The sequence below is a fragment of the Oncorhynchus mykiss genome, chromosome 16, assembly GCF_057628025.1.
Source record: "Oncorhynchus mykiss isolate SJ-2025 chromosome 16, ASM5762802v1, whole genome shotgun sequence".
Lineage (NCBI taxonomy): Eukaryota > Metazoa > Chordata > Actinopteri > Salmoniformes > Salmonidae > Oncorhynchus > Oncorhynchus mykiss.
This window is the reverse complement of record NC_143037.1, coordinates 10,150,001-10,166,972: the sequence shown is the minus strand read 5'-3', so window position 1 is coordinate 10,166,972 and position 16,972 is coordinate 10,150,001. Positions and strand designations below refer to the sequence as shown.

General features: G+C 43.3%; 1 protein-coding gene across 1 annotated transcript in view; it reads right to left on the bottom strand.

Annotated features, from left to right (window-relative positions):
• Nucleotides 1-4,406: 4,406 nt before the first annotated feature.
• myo15b (myosin XVB) overlaps nucleotides 4,407-16,972 on the bottom strand; it is a 38,321-nt gene continuing 25,755 nt past the window's right edge. Inside the window, exons 30-37 of the mRNA XM_090201862.1 lie at nucleotides 16,914-16,972; nucleotides 16,731-16,827; nucleotides 13,570-13,718; nucleotides 13,316-13,440; nucleotides 10,761-10,894; nucleotides 10,458-10,591; nucleotides 10,100-10,240; nucleotides 4,407-9,794 (exon numbers count right to left, since the gene is read on the bottom strand). The exon at nucleotides 16,914-16,972 is cut by the window's right edge and continues 19 nt beyond it. Coding sequence (XP_090057988.1) covers nucleotides 9,708-9,794; nucleotides 10,100-10,240; nucleotides 10,458-10,591; nucleotides 10,761-10,894; nucleotides 13,316-13,440; nucleotides 13,570-13,718; nucleotides 16,731-16,827; nucleotides 16,914-16,972 — 926 coding nt within the window. The 3' untranslated portion in view covers nucleotides 4,407-9,707. The remainder of the gene's footprint in view (nucleotides 9,795-10,099; nucleotides 10,241-10,457; nucleotides 10,592-10,760; nucleotides 10,895-13,315; nucleotides 13,441-13,569; nucleotides 13,719-16,730; nucleotides 16,828-16,913) is intronic.

Genomic DNA, 16,972 nt, shown 5'->3' with positions numbered 1-16,972 from the left:
TAAAAATGTCATATTATGTCCATATACAGTGTTGTAACGATGTGCAAATAGTTAAAGTACAAAATGGGAAATAAATAAACATGGGTTGTATTTACAATGGTGTTTGTTCTTCTCTGGTTGCCCTTTTCTTGTGGCAACAGGTCACAAATCTTGTTGCTGTGATGGGTAAATTCTTTGTGGGCAGTGTGCACATAGCCTGTCTTCTAGAGTATGGGGGCCTTTCTCAATAGCAAGCCTATTCTCACTGTATCTGTACATAGTCAAAGCTTTCCTTAAGTTTGGGTCAGTCAGGGTGGTCAGGTATTCTGTCACTGTGTACTCTCTGTTTAGGGCCTAATAGCATTCTAGTTTGCTCAGTTTTTTTGTTAATTCTTTCCAATGTGTCAAGTAATTATCTTTTTTTGTCTCATGATTTGATTGGGTCTAATTGTGTTGCTGTCCTGGGGCTCTGTGGGGTGTGTTTGTGTTTGTGAACAGAGCCCCAGGACCAGCTTGCTTAAGGGACTCTTCTCCAGGTTCATCTCTCTGTAGGTGATGGCTTTGTTATGGAAGGTTTGGGAATCGCTTCCTTTTAGGTGGTTGTAGAATTTAACAGCTCTTTTCTGGATCTCTCTGTAATCTTTTTCAAAGGTGAGTAGGTTACTGCGTAGTTGGCTTTACCAGAGAGGAAGAGGCGGTCCATGAAAATGAGCCCATGAAGTAAGGATTCTTTTGTAGGGTGGTCCATCAGAGCATGTCGAATTTGGTCAACATTGATTTGTTAATTTTCTACATGAGGCAATTTTTTGTTGTTGTTGATTGAATAGAAGTTTCTTCATGGTTAGGTTGTTACCAATGCACTGATATAAAATGGATGCACATTGAAAAAACAACAACTTTATATCAGAGTTGTGTCTGTTGTCATGGAGATAGAAGCCTCATCATTTTAGCATGGACATTGCCATTGAGGGCTTCCACCATTTTAAAGTGTTCAACTGGGTGGGGATTGCTACGAGTTGGGCGCAATCAGCCAAAGAAGAAGAATTATTATTATTATATTGTACTACTTTAAAACGTAGAGAACCTCAATGGCGCTTCCCATGCTGTCACAGACCGGCCACATCATGATGATGCAAAATGCATAATTTTGCATATTCCTGATATGGCTGGTGAAACTTTGCTTATTCACAATGATTCACAGCTGTAATGGCTGCCAAAAGCGCTTCCACCAATGGTAGGGCAACATTTTAATTTCCACCTAAATAGACATACCCAAATGTATTTATTTTTCATGACATGGCTATAAACAATAACTGGTATTGTGGCATTGTTTAAGAAAGGTCTGGAATTGACCTTTCTGGTAAAAAATAATTATAAATGCTGAGATTGTCTCCTAAAACGTCCAATGAGCGTCGCAGATACCATTCAAATGTGTGCCGACTGATTACAACAGCAGCATAAAGCACAAAGTGATTTTGTCCGTCTGTGACCATGGAAAAGTCGTCTTCTTTCAATTCTGTAGTATTTTTTCCATGTTGAGAGCTAAAAATCCAGCTGAGAATATCACAGCGAGATGAAATCACAATGGCATCGTTTCATTTGTTATCTCTAAAGCTGGGCTCACTCGCTCAGAGGAAGAGATAATCGATTCTTTGTATGGATAGAAGACCTGGGATAACTATAGTTTTAACTAGGCTTTGTGGAAAGTACCTATTTTCTCTGGGAACGAATAGTTACTTTGGAGGTGATTACAAATATTTGAATACATATCCCAAAAAGTACTACTTTTTAAAAAACAATTTCAATTCAGATCTCAGAAAGTAACTACTTTTTTAAAATGTTTGATTACAGATCTCAGGAAGGGACTTCTTTCCTGAAGCTATTGGATTGGCTGCTTTATACTAATGTCAGGAATGTATCTGGAACTGCATGTTGAAGGTAGAAATGAAAGGGATAGAGCACACACCATCTCCTATACTATTTCAATCTATCTGACAGTCATATGTGATCTACACAATACATTTCTATCTGAACATTCCATTGTCCTATATGTCCATTGCCCCAGGTGTACATAATCAAGTCAAACAAATTATATTCTGAACAGATAAGTATAAATAAGTTGCAATTCTCAACTACTGTATGATTCTTTCAACATGCCACTGAAAAGGTTCAAAGCGGCAATTCCTTTTATGATACCTGAAAAAATACTGTAGAGTAATTCAAAGCCTTTTGCAACTGTTGCAAACAGCAAGTTGGATGCTGAGCAAAAACAACTTCAAACCTCTTTGTCCATCTGAGGGTAAGAGTCCTTGTTTCAACCACACACTACACCCTCTTTAAAGGGTTAGTTTACTCAGAATACAAACGAACACGATTTTCAACCTACCTTGGCTGTAGTTGATTCAAGAAGGCAGGTTTTTGATATTTTGCAACACTTAACAGCCGTATTTTGTGACTGCAAGCATTCTCAGTTTTATTTTACTTGGCAAGTCAGTTAAGAACTATTTTTTTTTCAATGACAGCCTAGAAACAGTGGGTTTATTGCCTTGTTCAGGGGCAGAATGACAGATTTTTACCTTGTCAGCTCGGGGATTCAATCTTGCAACCTTTCGGTTACAAGTCTAACGCTCTAACCACTAGGCTACCTGCCGCCTCAGCAACACCTAACATTAAACTGTTCAAGAAGCAGCAAAGGGAGCACCCTCCGATCCACATCGATGGGACACCATTGGAGAAGGTGGAAAGTTTTTTTTTTTAAAGTTCCTCGGCGTCCATATCACTGACAAACTGAAATGGTCCACCCACACAGACAGTGTGGTGAAGAAGGCGCAACAGCACCTCTTCAACCTCAGTAGGATGAAGAAATTTGTCTTGTCACCTAAAACCCTCAAACGGCAACTGCACACCCACAACTGCAGGGCTCTCCAGAGGGTGGTGCGGTCTGCACAACGCATCACAGGGGGAAAACTACCTGCCCTCCAGGACACCTACACCACCCGATATCACGGGAAGGCCAAAAAGATTATCAAGGACAACAACCACCCGAGCCACTGCCTGTTCACCCTGCCATCATCCAGAAGGCGAGGTCAGTACAGGTACAGCTTCTATCTCAGACTGATAAACAGTCATCAGAGAGGCTGCTGCCCACATACAGACCCAAATCATTGGCCACTTTAATAAATGGATCACTAGTTACTTTATAATGCCACTTTAATAATGTTTACATATCTGCATTACTCATCTCATATGTATTTACTGGTCTATGCCGCTCTGACATTGCTCATCCATATATTTATATATTCTTAATTCCTTTACTTAAATTTGTGTGTAATTAGGTATTTGTTGTGAAATTGTTAGATATTACTTGTTAGATATTACCTGTTAAATATTACCTGTTAGATACTACTTGTTAGATATTACCTGTTAGATATTACCTGTTAGATACTACTTGTTAGATATTACTTGTTAGATATTGCTGCACTGTCTGAACTAGAAGCACAAGCATTTTGCTACACCCTCAATAGCATCTGCTAAATATGTGTATGTGACCAATAACATCTGTTAACATGTGTGTGTGACCAATAACATCTGTTAACACGTGTATGTAACCAATAACATCTGTTAACATGTGTATGTGACCAATAACATCTGCTAAACAAATCAAATCAAATCAAATTTTATTTGTCACTTACACATGGTTAGCAGATGTTAATGCGAGTGTAGCGAAATGCTTGTGCTTCTAGTTCCGACAATGCAGTAATAACCAACAAGTAATCTAACTAACAATTCCAAAACTACTACCTTATAGACACAAGTGTCAGGGGATAAAGAATATGTACATAAAGATATATGAATGAGTGATGGTACAGAGCGGCATAGGCAAGATACAGTATATGGTATTGAGTACAGTATATACATATGAGATGAGTATGTAAACAAAGTGGCATAGTTAAAGTGGCTAGTGATACATGTATTACATAAAGATGCAGTAGATGATATAGAGTACAGTATATATGTATACATATGAGATGAATAATGTAGGGAATGTAAACATTATATTAGGTAGCATTGTTTAAAGTGGCTAGTGATATATTGTACATCATTTCCCATCAATTCCCATTATTAAAGTGGCTGGAGTTGAGTCAGTGTGTTGGCAGCAGCCACTCAATGTTAGTGGTGGCTGTTTAACAGTCTGATGGCCTTGAGATAGAAGCTGTTTTTCAGTCTCTCGGTCCCAGCTTTGATGCACCTGTACTGACCTCGCCTTCTGGATGATAGCGGGGTGAACAGGCAGTGGCTCGGGTGGTTGTTGTCCACGTGTATGTGACCAATAACATCTGTTAAACACGTGTGTGTGACCAATAACATCTGTTAAACACGTGTGTGTGACCAATACGATTTGAGTTGCCTGTGTAATAAAACTGTACTTTCTTTTGGATCAACATTTTATTTGCATGTCGTTACATACAGTCATACTCTGGTAATGGTATGTTAATTGCGAAGCAATGAGCTGAGTTTTTGTAACTTCTGTACAAGAGGTATAGTGACTGTTCCTTATTCCACTTTTGTAAAGACTGCATTATTATGGAATTATAAATGAGTTTACAAAGTCCTAGGTACCACCAATGTCAGTCAGAACCAGAACCACTCATCTCAGAAGTTTTTAACTCTGAGGTGTGATGACATCAAGACATCTTAGTCTTTTATTCATTTGGAAAATGTTCTGTAATTTTATTTCACTTTCAAAATGTCAAGTAGATCTATAGGGGGTGGGGGGGGGGGGGTGGAATCAAACTGAAACCCTTAGACTTAATATTAAGGTAGCAAATTGTGAATACTGTGCCATGTGTGTGAACTTTGGATATCTTGAAGAGACACAGCTTCTCTGCCACAAACCAGACCTGTTGTGGCAGTAAATAATGAGCCCACTAATAATGAGCCCACTAATAATGAGCCCGTCAATAAAACAAACAAAACTAACTTGAACTTTTTTGTGTGTGAGGATTTCTGGATCCCGTGTGGCTCAGTTGATAGGGTATGGTGTTTGCAACACCAAGGTTATGGGTTCTATTCCCACTGGGAAAAAGTACAAAAATGTAAGAGCATCTGCTAAATTACTCAAATGTAATGATAGAGTGTACTGCCCTGTTGAGGAGAGCATTTCATTGTACCGTTTACACTGTACCCTGTGCATGTGACCAATAAACTGTAGAGGAGAGCAGTTCATTGTTTCCTGTGCATGTGACTAATGAACTTTGGTTTATTTTGAGACCATTTGACTTGAGCCTGTTGTAATCTGTTTATAATTGTATAATTAGCCTAGCAGTAGTAATTATCATGTCATGGGTTAGATGGGATGATCTATGTGCATTGTGTTTGTGCTGAGATAAAGGGGGCCTGTCTCTGAGTGCAAAAATGATTCCATAACATAACATAAGACCGCTCGAGCGCCTGTTGATTTTGTCCACCCAAACTAGACCCGATCAGGACACACAGTTTGAAATATCAAAACGAAAACTGAACCAACTATATTAATTTGGGGACAGGTCAAAAAGCATTAAACATGTATGTCAATTTAACTAGCTAGCTTGCTGTTTCTAAATATTTTGTCCTGGGATATAAACATTAGGTTGTTTTGTCACCTGAAATGCACCAGGTCCTCTACTCCGACAATTAAACCACAGATAAAAGGGTAAACCAAGTTAGTTTCTAGTAATCTCCCCTCCTTAGGGTCTTCTTCCTCTTCTTTGGACTTCATATGGCGGTTGGCATCCAACTTCAAGGTGCATTACCACCTCTAACTGGACTGGACTGTTGACCTCAGTTCATCTTTCAACCACCCACATGGGTATACACTGCTAAAAGCCAATGAGGATATGGGAGAGGCGGGACTTGCAGCGCATCAAGCATCACAAACAGAACCAAGTTCTATTTTTAGCGCGCAGTGTGGGTGCAATGATTGACTAACTTGTATGTGTAAATGTATTTTGCAATGATCGCGCTCGCGCTGTGTGGTCAGCCTGTGAGGGTTGAATAGGAGCCATGTGTCTGGGGTTAGCTCTGATAGACCATAATCACTGTTTTATAACTTTACAGTTTTTTATACTCTTAGAATGAATATGCAGTTTTTAAAAAAAATATATTCTTAGAGATTGAAAGTAGTGTTAGGTTTAAGGTCTTTGTGTTTGAAAGGTGTAATTATTTAGTGGACAGCAGTAGACTTTAGGAATGTGTACTACTAACTCAAAGCCTGACTGACTGATTTTTTATTGATTTTATGTACCCTTTATTTAATTAGACAAGTCAGTTAAGAACAAATTCTTATTAATAATGACAGCCTACACCGGACAAACCCTAACAACGCTGGGCCAATTGTGCGCCGCCCTATCGGACTCCCAATCAAGGCCGGTTGTGATACAGCCTGGATTCAAACCGGGGTGCCTGTCGTGACGCCTCTAGCATTGAGATGCAGTGCCTTAGACCGCTGCGCCACTCGGGAGCGCAGCGATAAGAAGACCTGGGAAAGGCCCCGGAGGAGTGCGAAAGCTCTGGACTCTGGGACACGATAACACCAAGAGGAACGGACTCAGTTTCTGCTCAGCAACAGAGACTGGTTGTTCATCCTAGACATAAGGTAGTGGGGTCTAGTCAGAAGTGGGGTTTAGTCAGAAAGGTATACATCTATGTGCTTGTGTGACCTGTAGATTGTCTTTTGCAGCTACAACACTCAGTGTGGTGAATAAATCTAGCTTGATTTTTCTCGGAGTCCGTCTGGAACACAGGAGGTTGGTGGCACCTTAATTTGGGAGGACGGGCTCGTTGTAATGGCTAGAGCGGAATAAGTAGAATAGTATCAAATACATCAAACACATTTTTTTAATTTTTTATTTTACCTTTATTTAACTAGGCAAGTCAGTTAAGAACAAATTCTTATTTTCAATGACGGCCTAGGAACAATGGTTAACTGCCTGTTCAGGGGCAGACGGACAGATTTGTACCTTGTCAGCTCGAGGGTTTGAACTTGCAACCTTCCGGTTACTAACCACTAACCACTAGGCTACCCTGCCGCCCCAGTTTGATGCCATTCCATTCACTCCATTCCAGCCATTTCATATGAGTCGTCCTCCCCTCAGCAGCCTCCACTGGTCTGGATTATTGTACCAGAAATTAGAACCTACCAGTAGCCTACAAAGATTCCAGGATTGCCAGGCCTACTGTAGGCTTCTGGGCTAGAAGTTGTTTCCATACTGTAGTTATGTAAGAATGGGACAGGTCAGTTTGTGGTTTTATAGGCCTATCAAACTAAATACAGCTGGAAAACAGTATCTCTTTCTAACATAGCTTTTCTATTAGCAATACATGTTCACATAGAATTTAAACAACAATACCTTATTCATCAAGCTTTTTCATAGTTATACACAAAGTAAACAAGAACATCAATCCCCAAAATATGTTTAAGGCCAGGCACTACAGTCTGAAATGAAATGTTTGCTTCTACTTATACATTTTGAGATTTGTTGGTATTTTATAATATGAGTAATTTCTAAAAAAGAAGCATAACATTTTTTAAAACTTGATAAAAATATATATTTTCTTTAGTTTATCATACTATAGTGCCACTTTAAAATGGACATATATGAATCATTTCAAAACTCACTACATTAAATTACCAATAATTTAAAAGACCATTGCATAGATAGTGTTACAAACTGGACTATATTCAGTAACCTACTTTGAAGAGATGGTGATTGGCTGTAAAATGGCATTTGGCCCCCAAATTAAGTGTTCTTAAACTGCCACTTCCCGAAAATACCTCTTCCCACAACTAGTTTTTCTCAGCCTCAGAAGCATCTGCATTTACAACATATTGTGTGGTTATCCTTAAATATATCTCCAGACTTCCCCTGAAGGAATTGTTGAATCACTACATGACCAAAAGTATGTGGACTTGTCGAACATCTCATTTCAAAATCATGGGCATTAATATGGAGTTGGTCCCCCCTTCGCTGCTTTAACAGCCTCCATTCTTCTGGGAAGGCTTTCCACTAGATGTTGGAACATTGCTGAGAGGACTTGCTTCCATTCAGCCACAAAAGCATTAGTGAGGTCGGGCACTAACGTTAGGCGATTAGGCCTGGCTTGCAGTCAGCATTCCAAATGATCTTCCACACCGATCTCAACAAACCATTTCTGCATGGACCTCGCTTTGTGCATGGGGGAATTGTCATGCTGAAACAGGAAAGGGCCTTCCCCAAACTGTTGCCACAAAGTTGGAGGCACAGAATAGTCTAGAATGTCATTGTATGCTGTAGAGTTTTCCTGAAAAGATTTTCCTTCACTGGAACTAAGGGGCGTAGCCCGAACCATGATAAACAGCCCCAGACCATTATTCCTCCATCAAACTTTACAGTTGGCACTATGCATTCAGGCAGGTAGCGTTCTCCTGGAATCCGCCAAACCCAGATTCGTCCGGCGGACTGTCAGATGGTGAAGCGTGATTCATCACTCCAGAGAACTAGTTTCCACTGCTCCAGAGTCCAATGGCGCTGAGCTTTACACCACTCCAGCCGACGCTTGGCATTGCGCATGGTGATCTTAGGCTTGTGTGCAGCTGCTCGGCCATGGAAACCCATTTCATGAAGCTTGTGGCGAACAGTACTTGTGCTGACGTTGCTTCAAGAGGCAGTTTGGAACTCTGTAGTGAGTGTTGCAACTGAGGACAGGCAATTTTGATTCACTACGTTTTTCAGCACTTGGCAGTCACATTCTGTGGGCTTGTGTGGCCTACCACTTCGTGGATGAGACAATTTTGCTCCTAGATGTTTCCACTTCACAATAAAAGCCCTTACAGTTCACCAGGGCAGCTCTAGCAGTGCAGACATTTTACGAACTGACTTGTTGGAAAGGTGGCATCCTATGACCTACTGACAATGTTAGTCTATGGAGATTGCATGGCAGTGTGCTCGATTTTATACACCTGTCAGCAACGGGTGTGGCTGAAATAGCCGAATACCCTCATTTGAAGGGGTGTCCACAAACGTTTGTACATATATTGTATGTTGTACATTTTTTATTCTAGATAAAATTTTCATTGGAAAAATGCGCCAAAAATGCATTTTATGTGCGTGTCTAGTATTTCACAGATAGAAAGATAACAAGTATTTATCCACAATCTGCTCTGGACAAGTCCGGTCATGGAGTGTCTTAACAAAATTAAACCAAATATTTGGACTGACTTTATCCAGTGTACAGAAAATTAGATTTGCATGATATGCAAATATGTGGCCATTTCATTAGATATTGCGTCATTTGCATATTTAAACCAAATATTTCAGAAGAATTGTAATACAAAAAAATCTTATAATTGTGTCTGCATTCAACTGGTAAAAGTTAATTGCTATATTGATTAAGGGGAAAAAATTACCCTGCGAGGGTGTGGTGCCTGGCCTTAAATTACACAAACATTTATTGCAAATAAATCTTCACATTGATACATTGGTTATATAAACACGTACAAAGGAATTTAAACATGTGGACATTCATTGGTACTCATAGCTGTAATATGTCGACTTTTTTATAACTAAATGATGTAGATAAAAATATGAAGGCATTGATCTGTTTTGATAATCATCAGTGCAGGCCCGTTAATCAATAGGCTGATCCTGAGACATCTGGGCGGAGGGTATCAGCAGGCTCCCTCTCTAAGAGTGTGTGTGTGCGCGTATCTACTAGTTGCGGCTAGAGACAGAACTATTGATGGGTGGTTGTACCAGTTTCTCCATAATGACAGCAATGATGTGGCACAACTCCTTGGCCTGTAGGGCAGAGAAAACACACACACACACACACACACACACACACACACACACACACACACACACACACACACACTATTGAGTAGCGTTCAGGTTGCATCTCTAACGTGCGCTGCCCTTAGTGCCCAAGTCCCTTCCACTGTCTAACCTCACAGCTTACACAACTAACCCATACACCAGTGGTCACCAACCTGTTGTCCTGGAAAGCTCCAACTAAATTCTGCACTCCATGTATCTCTACAAGGGACTGGGGGTTGGTGACCATCGCACTGTCATAGCCTACTGTGTACTGAGTTGTACTTCACCTGCTTGAGGTGGACGGTGATGGTTTTTGGGCGTCCTGGGTTGCCGTATTTGATCTCCACTCCTGGCACCTTCTTGTCTTGCTTGGATTTGACCAAGCTCAGTGACTGCACTTCCACCAACGGGATCACAAACGCCCGCTCCTGAATAACACAGGAAAATTATTAGAAAGCATTTGTAGATGCGAACTAGAAATGATTAAAACATTAATAATTGCAGACATCTTTCAAAGCCACAGATCCATAAAATTCATCATGATCAATCAGTTCACTCATAATTCCCGAAACACTATGCCTACATTATGTACGTTTGGGGTGTCCCTCCATACACAACAGTGTTTCTGGGATGTAAATTCATTACCTGTGTTTTGGGATGACAGAACAACACTTCTTCTTGGTTGACAGCCACCAGGCAGGGCGAGGGGCAGCTGCGATGGCTGACCTTCTGAGCCAGGAAGATATTAGAGCCGAACAGAGGTAGGGAGCTCAGGCACTCTGGGGATAGAGGCAGCAAATCAATCAATATAATTATACTCATACAGCATTATACTATAGATACAGTGAATCTAAATATATTTACAAATATATTTATCACAAAGTGCTTTACACAACCAAGGCCAAAATAAAAGTGTGTGTGTGCTGTGTGTGTGTGTTGGTGCCTCACCGAGTAAGCGTGCTTTGGCGTCGTGGGGGCTGAGGGACAGCATGGTGGTTCTCTCTCTGAGGGAGATAGAGTGGATCTGCTCCAGGTTGGTGCTGCCCCCTTCCTGTCGGGGGAGGTACTCCTTCAGTTCAGGCCTGACAGGGACAGAAGAGAGAGAACTGTCAGTAACTCTATCACTCTTAACACAGGACAGAGAGAACTATCACTGATGTCCGGTTTGAAAACAACCGTATGAAAAAGCAGTGGTACTCATTGCGAGGCTCGCGGTGATTTTCCGATTTTCCCTGGATGGGGAAATTGTTCCCTGGATGGCAGATAGATGGCAGTAAAGCGCAGCTGTTGAACAGAAATAGAACGTTTGCCGAAATAGAACACAACTGCTCAGCTACAGCAACTGACACATATCAGTTTGCTACTAGCTAATTTTGCAGTCTGGTCGACATGGATCGATTTATTGTAAAAAAAGAAAAGTAAATCTATTGACAATGAAAATGAGGGGGAAGAGCTGGAGAACAACATGACAGCTATGAACGAATAACCACCGGAGAACAAGGAACATCAGGAAGATGGCAGCGGGGAAATGCAGCTAGCTAATGTAGCTAATGTAGCTAATGTAGCTAACGTGGCTCCGGTGGCAAAGAGAAGGATACGAGTCAAGAAGAACACCAAAAGTTCCAAGAGATGTGGACAGAGGTCTTTTTTTTTCAACAAGAACATTTAGAGCGACATTTCCAGTCACACATTGCCCACTTTGACACAACATATCCGTCCCAAAGCAACCTCAGAAACATCAAAATAGCACAACCCAAAGGACAGCTCAAAGGACAACAACAAATGATGGACAGATCTAGCACTGTTGCAGAGAAGACGACAGAGGCAACATGAGATTGCTTGGATAGTCGCGAGAAACAAGAAGACCTTCACAGACGCGGAGATTGTCAAATAATGTTTTTTGGCCTTAACTAAAATATTGTATGTTGATATTCTGAAAGCCTTTTTTACATTTTTTGCTGAAAATAATATTGACTGGTCAAAATGGGCATCTGTGTGCACTGACGGCGCCCCAAACATGTGAGGGAAGGAGATGGGACTCATAGGCCTGATGAGAAAGAGAGAGGATATTCCCGAATGTGTTACGTTTCATTGTATCATTCATCAGGAAGCACTTGTGGTTAAACTCAAAGACGGTGACTGAATTTGATCCAGGAAGTTGTGCGCGCGATGCACATGATAATTGCAAGGGTACTGAATCACCGGCTCCGTGAGTTGCTGGAGGAATACCAGACAGAATACAGCAGCTCTCTCTCCTCCCTCAAATCCATGAATTTGTTGCGAGCAATGGGGAGAGAGGAGCCAGAGCTGGATGATCCACAGTGGATATTAAAGCTGTTTTAACTTACATCACCAGCCACCTGAACAGGGTGAATCTCCAGCTCCAAGGGAAAGATACAACTCTGGGCAAAATGCTGCATGTGGTCACAGCATTTCAAAATAAAATCACCACACTGTTCATACCTGACAGACAGATTGTTCATTTCCCCAAACTCAGAGCAGTCACCACATCCAACCCAGACATACTGCAACATGTTAACTTTGATGCATTTGTGTGTGTTGGAAGAGTTGAAGTTGGAGTTTGAGTCAAGATTCAAGGATATCATCAAGTACAAGGAGTTTTTCAACTTCATTGAGAATCCCTTTCATGTGCCAGTGTCATCTCTGACCCCAGTCATCACAGCCCTCTGTCCTGACCGCGCTGGAATAGAGAGGGAGATAGTGTCATCTCTGACCCCAGTCATCACAGCCCTCTGTCCTGACCGCGCTGGAATAGAGAGGGAGATAGTGTCATCTCTGACCCCAGTCATCACAGCCCTCTGTCCTGACCGCGCTGAAATAGAGAGTGAGATAGTGTCATCTCTAACCCCAGTCATCACAGCCCTCTGTCCTGACCGTGCTGGAATAGAGAGATAGTGGAGCTGCAGGGAACATGACACATTGCAAGGTGAACTAGGAGCAGGTGTTACCCATTTCTGGAGCCTTGTCAGACACAGAGTATCCACTTCTGAAGCAGTGTGTGCAAAAGGTGACATCCATTTTTTTTGTCAGGACTTATTCATGTGAAGCAACATTTTCAACAATGAATATTGTGAAACAAAAACAGAGAAACAGGATGACCAATGCACACCTGGATTGCCTCACAAGGATAGCAACAACAGACTATACATTTATGAATGAATTCAGTCAAGGAGCAGCAGGGACATTTTCTCTCATCCAACGACTGAGGTAACCCTTAATATGGGTCTTATACATGTGATGTAGCCTATGTGATGTGTGTATGTATATATTTGTGATGTGCTGTACATCAAATCAATTACAGGTGCTCTATTGCTCTCAATTTGCTCTCAAATTGAATAATTCGATAATATTGGAAGAAAACGTATAACAACTTAAAGATCTGTGCGGCTCTCTGAATGATTGTCTCAACCCAAAGTGGCCCCCTTACAAAAAAATAGTGAGTAGCACTGAGCTAAAGGCTAAAGGTTAAGGCTAGTACTCACACAGAGGGCTCTTGAGTAAGACCCTGTGCCAGATGCTGCAGGACAGCCAGCTCTGCCATCTGCTGGACAACATTGGCACCACCGCTTGGCAGCAGCAGTTTGCCATCCAGGTAATCACCCAGGACCTGCAGGCAACAGACAGGGACAGAAGGAGTTCATTGAACTACAGGGACAGAAGGGTTGTCACCAGGGCCTGACATAACTGGAGGTGCTTTCTATGGTAATAACAGAACTCGGGGTCGTTACTACGATACCTGTTGGAAGTGGAACTCCAGGTACAGGTCATTGTCGAAGTGAAGGGGGTGTGTCCACATGACGCGGTGGAAGGACAGGAAAATGGAGCCGTCATCCAAAAGGAAGTCAAACAGGTACTCATCGGGGTGGATTGGCCGCATCATCCCCTCTGACGGAGGAGGGGAAGAAGAGAGGCAGGAAGGAGGTTGTGATAAGGCAGGATGAAGAGAGAAGAATTCATTCCCACAATCATTCCCTTTAAAACATCTCTACACAGTCATTACCTATAAAATATCTCTACACATTCATTACCTATAAAACATCTCTACACAGTCATTACCTATAAAACATCTCTATACAGTCCTTACCTATAAAACATCCCTACACAGTCATGACCTATAAAACATCTCTGCACTTAGCAAAATAATACCATCTGACTGCTGTTAATCTGACTAATGTTGGAGGATTTATTCTGTTTTAATGTTACTACTGAATCACTATGATAAATATAATTTTTATTGTTTTATTTTATTTTTAACAAAGCTGAGATTTACTTTGCAGTCCAAAGTGTAGGAATACAGGTGAAATCAGTTATTGACAGAGTCATAGAGGCGTAACAGGAAGATCGGAATGCTGTGAACCAAGAGGTTGTGAGTTCAAATCCCAGGTGAGGACATGTTGAATAATAATTACTGTATAAATAAACACACAATGTAATTCGTGACATCCTAATGACTCATTTCTGTTTGGGGGGGCATCATGTGACAATTAGAATCAGAATGAATTAGAATGTGAAAGGTTTATGTGATCACATTGGAAATTTCACATGTGAAATCATGTGGGGTTTTTTAACTGTAAGGGAAGCCTTTTGCGGTCACAAAATGAATGTGTAACAATATTTTGTCAGATGCAGGTGAACAGTTTGGGGGAGTCATTTGGGTTATATTGTCACGCCCTGACCTTAGAGAGCCTTTTATTCTCTAATTTAGGTTAAGTCGAGGTGTGACTAGGGTGGGTACTCAAATTTTTGTATTTCTATCTTGGCCTGGTATGGTTCCCGATCAGAGGCAGCTGTCTATCGTTTTCTCTGATTGGGGATCGTATTTAGGCAGCCATTACCCACTGTGTTTTGTGGGATCTTGTTTTTGTGTTGATGCCTGTGAGCCCAACAGAACGTCACGTTTCGTTGCTCTTTATTGTTTTTGTGAGTTTCAATTAATAAACATGTGGAACTCTACGTACACTGCGCCTTGGTCCGAGTATGATTACCACGACTATCGTGACAGAAGATCCCACCACAACAGGACCAAGCAGCGTGCCCAGGAGGAGAGTGTATCCTGGCCTTGGGAGGAGATATTGGATGGGAAGGGATCCTGGACTTGGGAGGAAATCCTGGCAGGACAGGATCGCCTTACTTTGCGGGAGACGCAAGAAGAGAAGGGAGGACAGCGACGACGCCGGGGTTCGCGGCCAGGTAGAAATCTCAAAAGACAGCCAAAAATTCAGAGGGGGAGGCACACGGGGTGGTCGGTGGAGCAGAGGAATGAGCCATAGACCATCAGGGAGTTGAAGGAGGAACTCGACAAAAGATTCCGGAGAGAGGTGGTGACGATGAGAGTGCTGCAGAGCGGGCAGCTGAGGAGCGTGACTGGTGTCATCTGCACCAGTTTCACGCATCTGGCCTCCAGTGCGCTTCCCCAGTCCGGTACGTCCTGTGTCTCCTCCACGCACTCGCCCTGAAGTGTGTGTCATTGTTCCGGTACAATTTGTGCCGGTTCTACGCACCAGGTCTCTAGTGCGCCTTCCCAGTCAGGTACGTCCTGTGGCTGCTCCTCGCACTCTCCCTGAAGTGTGTGTCACCAGTCCGGTGCCACCTGTGCTGGCCCCACACATCAGGACCACAGTGTGCCTCCACAGTCTGGAGATTCAGGCGACGGTTCCCAGTCCAGAGCCTCCAGCGAGGGTTCCCAGTCCAGACCCTCCAGCGAGGGTTCCCAGTCCAGAGCCTCCAGCGAGGGTTCCCAGTCCAGAGCCTCCAGCGAGGGTTCCTAGTCCAGAGCCTCCTGCGAGGGTTCCTAGTCCAGAGCCTCCAGCGAGGGTACCCAGTCCAGAGCCTCCAGCGAGGGTTCACATTCCAGAGCCTCCAGCGAGGGTTTCCAGTCCAGAGCCTCCAGCAAGGGTTCCCAGTCCAGAGCCTCCTGCGAGGGTTCCTAGTCCAGAGCCTCCAGCGAGGGTTCCTAGTCCAGAGCCTCCAGCGAGGGTTCCCAGTCCAGAGCCTCCAGCGAGGGTTCCTAGTCCAGAGCCTCCTGCGAGGGTTCCTAGTCCAGAGCCTCCAGCGAGGGTACCCAGTCCAGAGCCTCCAGCGAGGGTTCACAGTCCAGAGCCTCCAGCGAGGGTTTCCAGTCCAGAGCCTCCAGCGAGGGTTCCTAGTCCAGAGCTTCCAGCGAGGGTTCCCAGTCCAGAGCCTCCAGCGAGGGTTCCCAGTCCAGAGCCTCCAGCGAGGGTTCCCAGTACAGAGCCTCCAGCGAGGGTTCCCAGTCCAGAGTCCCTGGCGACGATCCACGGTCTGGAGATTCCGGCGACGATCCACGGTCCGGAGTCCCCGGCGACGATCCACGGTCCGGAGTCCCCGGCGACGATCCCCGCACCAGGGCCGCAACCGAAGCTGACGGATCCGAGCAGGGTCTACATTCCGCAACGGAGCCGCCACCAAGGCTAGATGCCCACCCGGACCCTACCCTATAGAGTCAGGTTTTGCGGCCACACCTAAGTGTGTGTGTGTGTGTGTGGGGGGGGGGGGGGGGTCCTGTCACGCCCTGACCTTAGAGAGCCTTGTATTCTTTCATTTGGTTAGGTCGGGGTATGACTAGGGTGGGTACTCTAGTTTTTGTATTTCTATATTGGCCTGGTATGGTTCCCAATCAGAGGCAGCTGTCTATCGTTGTCTCTGATTGGGGGTCATATTTAGGCAGCCATTACCCACTGGGTTTTTGTGGGATCTTGTTTTTGTGTTGATGCCTGTGAGCCCAACAGAACGTCACGTTTCGTTGCTCTTTATTGTTTTTGTGAGCTTCAATTAATAAACATGTGGAACTCTACGTATGCTGCGCCTTGGTCCGTTAATTCATTAGAAGATCGTGACATACAGTATATAAGCTATATGATGTCTTTGTCCTCCTACCCTGGTCCCGGCTGGCATGGATAGAGAACTCGTTGACTTCTGACAGGTCCTGGATGCCCATCTCTGTACACAGCTCTTCCACCACCTCCAGAGCCACCTTGGTACACAGAGTCAATCTTTATTTTTCTTCATGATGCTAATGAAAGGGAGGCAGGGGAAAGGAGAGAAGGAGTCTTGACTTACGCTAAAGCTGCGTATCTTACAGGGGAAGTCTACTCCACCCGGCAGCTTGATGGGGAACC